Here is a 5,264-nt window from a genome sequence, read left to right as displayed (position 1 = left end):
TCAGATCTCAGCCTCCTGAGTTGCTAGAATTACAGGTGTAAGACACCTGCGCCCTGCAGCTTATATTTTTTATTTCTGCTAATGGTCACACTGAGGCTGGCCAAGGAAAACCCTGGGTAATGCAGACCCATTCCATGCAGGAAAAAGCCACAGGAGACTGGGGCAAGACATCTAGTATACAAACACAGTGTACATACATTCCCGTCTATATCTGTGTCATGAGGTTTCTGATTTCAGTGAAAGCTGTGTCTTGGGAGATGGGGGCGGTGCGACCATGCAGATGGCGGCAGCCTACTTCATAATGCATTATTTATGGATGCTATGATGTCATAGCTAATGGACACTTTCTCTCCAGATATTAATTCCCTAGAAATCCTCACTCAAAAAGCACCTACAACACTCCTCAGAACGGAATGCTGGCAGCTCGAATTTCTGCCATTAATCTGCAGAAAGGTCTACTTAATGACCTAGCAATGGACAATTTCCCCAGGTCAAGTAACATTTTAGTAAGAGTACACTATCTTCCTACCTCAACTGCAAAGGGAACTTTCAACCTCAAAAGATCAGTCTTAAGTGCTCTCAAACGCCAGAATTTTACAGAAACCAAAGTAAATCATCAAGGCCAGGAAAAGGCAGCGAAATTAATTCTCAATTCCGAAGTGGTGTGGTTTGATGTAATGTATACACACGTGCACATGCACACACACTCCATTCTTCTTTCAAAATACCCTCTGCTTCTCTGAAATTTCAAGGTAGATACCCCACATAACTTATTTAAAAGCCTACCATCATCCATACCACATAAAGAGGACTACATTAAAAAAAATTCAGCCCAATTTAAAATAAGAGTCCATTTGCTCTAAATGGTGATCTGCAAATGGCAGGGAAGAAACAGAATCATGGAAACTCTATATCTAAATATTACTTAAGTTCATTACTCTAGCTTATAGCTAGCTCTAAGAACTACCTAATAGGCATTCAAACCCTGGCTGAGGTGACGTGAGCTACAGATAGTAGAGAATAATAATAAAAGTGACAGTATTTTCAAATAATCACAATGGCAAGCATGCGTGATAAAGAGCAGAAAGACATCCGGCAGAAAGTTAGCTCAGCTCAGAAAGGTATGATGGCATTTTCCCAGGAGAGCTCTGGCCTTAAAGAGCTTCAAACGGCGCTTTAGAGCACCTGGGCATTTGTGCCTGCCTGGCACCCTCCTCTCTCCTCCCCTCTGCCCACCCTGGACCAGAGTCACCACCATGAGCAAGCCAAGACCACTAAGGGAGCTGCGCGGGAGGGCATTCCTTACGCTCCATGCTCTGGGGTCCGCCTGAGATGTTCCACACGGCTCTCTCAGAGCTGCTTCATGAGAGAAAGGCAGGGACAAGCAAGCTTCCCAGTACCCTCAGGTCCAGACAAAGAGCCAGCCTCAACATCCTCTTTTGAGTGGACTAAACAACAGCTGGCCACTAGTTTCCAATGTCTACTAGAGGGAAGGAAATAAGAAGGCCGGACCTGTTTATTTGTAGCTTCCCCACTTTTTAGATAGAGGCTCAGAGTAAAGCAAATGTCCCAGAGGCCTCATTCTGAGCTGAAAATGAAGACTGTCGTTGACTTTTCTTTTTTTTGGTTGGTCGTGGGGCTTGAACCCTGGGCCTGGGCGCTGTCCCTCAGCTCTTCAGCTCAAGGTGAGCACTCTACCACTTGAGCCACAGTGCTACTTCCGGTTTTCTGGTGGTTTATTAGAGATAAAAGTCTCATGGACTTTCCTGCCTGGGCTGGCTTTGAACCATGATCCTCAGATCTCAGCCTCCTGAGTAGCAAGGATTACAGGTGTGAGCCACTGGCGACTGGCTGTCTTTGATTTTCTTACTTCCCAGAAGCCTCGTGATTCCTCTGTGGCCTCACTTCTGTTTTCTTCTTTGCTCCCTGCTCCAGCCTCAAGTTCCAAGGAGGGAGTTCAGAGCTGAGGGTGTGGCTGTGTGTGGGAGAGTGCGCCTAGCCTGCAGAAAGCCCTAGGTGAATTCCCAGCTCTGAAAAAATAATTAATGAATTCATCTAATCTTTTTTTAAAGCTAAGTGGCTTTTTCCCTTCAGAACCGCATGTTTCTTAAGCACCGGGATATGTCTTCCTCAAGGCCGGCCTCTTGTCTGGCTCTCCCGTATCCAGGTTGCAATGATCAATGATTCCTGGGGAATGAGCTGAGCTGGGCACGGACCGAGAGATCAAAGGGCACAGAAAGGAAGATGCCAGTAAATAGACATAGCTATCCTTCACGAAGCACTTACTGTAACTATCCAAACTTTCCCACTGGTGGCCCCATCTTCAAATTAAGGAAAGTGGGGTGCAGAGAGTAAAGAAACTTGTTACAGAAAAGCAAGGAACCAGTGGGGCATTGCTGGCTCACACCTGTAATCCTAGCTACTCAGGAGGCTGAGATCTGAGGATCGCCATTCAAAGCCAGCCCAGACAGGAAAGTCCATGAGACTCTTATCTCCAGTTAACCAACAGAAAATTGGAAGTGGTGCTGTGGCTCAAGTGGGTAGAGCACAAGACTAGAGCTGAAGAGCTCAGGGACAGGGCCCAGGCCCAGAGTTCAAGCCCCATGACTGACACCCCACCCCCCCAAAAAAGCAAGGAACCAGGCACTGGTGGCTCATGTCTACAAATCCTAGCCTCCTTTAGGAGACCAAGGATTGTAGTTCAAAGCAAGCCTGGGCAGAAAAGTCAATGAGATTCTTCTCTCCAACCAGCAAAAAGCCAGAAAGAGAAGAGTGATCCTAGTGGTAGAACATTAGCCTTGAACAAAAAAGCCGAGAGAATGAGGCCCTAAATTCAGGCCCCAGTACTGGCACCAAAAGGAGAAAAGAGAAAGGAGAAGGAAGAAAGAAGAAGAAAGAGAAGGAAAAGAAGGAGGAAGAAGGGGAGGTAGAGGAGGAGGAAAAAGAGGAGGAGGAGGAAGAGGCAGAGAAGAGGGAGAGGGAGGAGGAAAGTCAGGAGGAGGAGGAGGAAGAGAAGGAGGAGAAGGAAGAGGAGGAAGAGGAAGAGGAAAAAGCAGAAGCTCCCCACCCATCCTCATCCCCAACCCATACACACCAGGCAGGCTGGCTGCAGAGCCTAGGAAGAAAAGTAATGTAAAAGATTCCATACATAAGCCGGGCATCGGTGACTCACACCTGTAATCCTAGCTACTCAGGAAGCTGAGATCTGAGGATCTCAGTTCAAAGCCAGCCCTGGCAGGAAAGTCCATGAGACTCTTATCTCCTATAAACCACTCAGAAAACTGGATGTGGCACTGTGGCTCAAGTGGTAGAGTGCTTTCCTTTAGCAGAAGAGCTGAGGGATAATGCCCAGGCCCAGAATTCAAGCTCCACGACCAGCCAAAAAAAGAAAAGAAAAAAAGATTCCATACATGAAAGCAGCACTTTCAGTCATGGGATGCACTATGAGTTAAGATGAGACCAGGAGTTGCCTGGTTACCTTCATATCCATTCTCCACATGTGTATGTGTATCTGTGTGTGTGTGTGCGCGCGCGCACGCACACGCTTAGGGGAAGCTCCAGGGCTTGAACTCAAGACCTCGTGCTTGTTAGTGTATTCTATTACTTGGAGCTATGTCTCTAGTCCTTATCGTTCTGGTTATATTAGAGAAAAATGTCTTGATGCCCAGGCTGGCCTGTGTCACAATCCTGTGTACACTCTCCACTCAGCTGGGACAACGGGCTCATACCAGCGCACGCAGTTTTATTAGTGGAGATGGGGGAATCTTGCAAAATTTTTGCCTGGGCTGACCTTGAATTACAATCTTCCTATTGCCCCTTCCCCAACAGCTAGGATTACAGGCATGAGCCACTATGCCAAGCTTCTAAGTATTTGTAAGCAGGTGACTACATGAATGCATATTCAGGTAGCGTTGGGCTAAGTTCCAGGGCATGCTCTCTGTCCCAAGACCTTTCCTCAGGTGATGGCCAGTTTAGGACAAATCCTGGTCTCCTCGAGAGCTCCGTGACTCTGCAACAGCTCCTACCTGGCTGCCTTCAGCTCAGCAGGCTGCACCATCAGGGGCAGCGAGGCCTGGAGCAGGGTGACCAGAGCTGTGGGATGTCAGAGAATATGCTGGAGGAACAAAAGGCCCAGAGGTGGGGGTGTCCAGCCCCTCAGGGTGGGGAACAGGGGAACTAGAACTGGGAGAATCGCAGACTGGGTTAGAGCACATGGCAGAGCCCGGAAGTCTGCTGGGGACTGTTTCGCTGCAGTGGACGCCTCCTGACAGCTCTTATCAGGGGCTGCTGCTGCCTGCCTGGGCCCCCTCAGCTCCCACGGCCACCCCCAGGCTGCTGCAGTGGACGGCTATCTGGGGAAGCAGAAAGAACCGAGGAAAGTATATTTAGTACCATTGAAACAGCAGGTTCCAGCCTCAGAGGGCTGAGAGGATTACTCAGCCTGGAGAGGGGAGCGGCTACTTCACTCAGGAAACGCTACGAAATGGCCAAGCCAGGTCCCAGCCCAGGTTTCCAGGTCTGCCACCAGCGAGGAAGGGAGGGAGAAAACTAAATACTGGCTGGGCACACAGGGGCTCACGCCTATAATCCTAGTTACTAGAGGCTGAGATCTGAGGATTGTGATTCAAGGCCAGCCTCAGCAGCAAAGGCTGTCAGACTCTACACACCAATGAACCAGCCAGGAATGGAGGTGTGGTCAAGAGGTGTGGTCAAGTGCTAGAGTGCTAGCCTTGAACACAAAAAACTAAGGAAAAGCACCCAGGCCTGAGTTCAAACCCCAGTACTAGTGCACATGCACGTGCACACACATACACACACACATTAATTAACACACATTAACTGCAGACCAGTGGCAGCCAAGAAAACATTAGGAGCACCCCCGACCACCTGTCTGCAGGCTTCGCTCAGGGGTCAGAGCTGGGTCCACAGACTCAGAAGGCGGCTGGGCTGACTTCAGCCGCTCAGAACATCTTCCCATCCTGGCCTCTCTGTCCCTGCAGGCCAGGCTGGCCTCATTCTCCCTGAACCAGCCCATTAGGTTCTGCAGGGAAAGCGTCTCCAGCTGCCAAAATGCTCTGCTGCTGGGTTGTTAAAACAAAGATGGTAAATTGCTATGTAGACTGTCATCTTTAAATAAAAACTGAAGCCCAGCACTAAATCTGAAACAGTTCCCAAGAGTTGAATGGGATAATGTAGAACAGGCCCGGTGGCTGCCTGGCAGGGTGGGAAATCCCCTGCCAAGTCACCCCTTGACCTGGTTGGGG

At 49.1% G+C, this 5,264-nt stretch overlaps 1 protein-coding gene across 1 annotated transcript in view; it reads right to left on the bottom strand.

Annotated features, from left to right (window-relative positions):
• Positions 1-1,328, bottom strand: part of Rgs10 (regulator of G-protein signaling 10) — a 33,983-nt gene extending 32,655 nt beyond the window's left edge. The window contains exon 1 of the mRNA XM_013021906.1: positions 1,307-1,328. Coding sequence (XP_012877360.1) covers positions 1,307-1,313 — 7 coding nt within the window. The 5' untranslated portion in view covers positions 1,314-1,328. The remainder of the gene's footprint in view (positions 1-1,306) is intronic.
• Between the last annotated feature and the right edge of the window lie 3,936 nt (positions 1,329-5,264).

This window comes from Dipodomys ordii, unplaced genomic scaffold (assembly GCF_000151885.1).
Source record: "Dipodomys ordii isolate 6190 unplaced genomic scaffold, Dord_2.0 Scaffold58, whole genome shotgun sequence".
In the NCBI taxonomy this organism is placed as follows: Eukaryota; Metazoa; Chordata; class Mammalia; order Rodentia; family Heteromyidae; genus Dipodomys; species Dipodomys ordii.
Note: the sequence above shows the minus strand (reverse complement) of the source record. Positions and strands in the feature narration are given on the sequence as shown.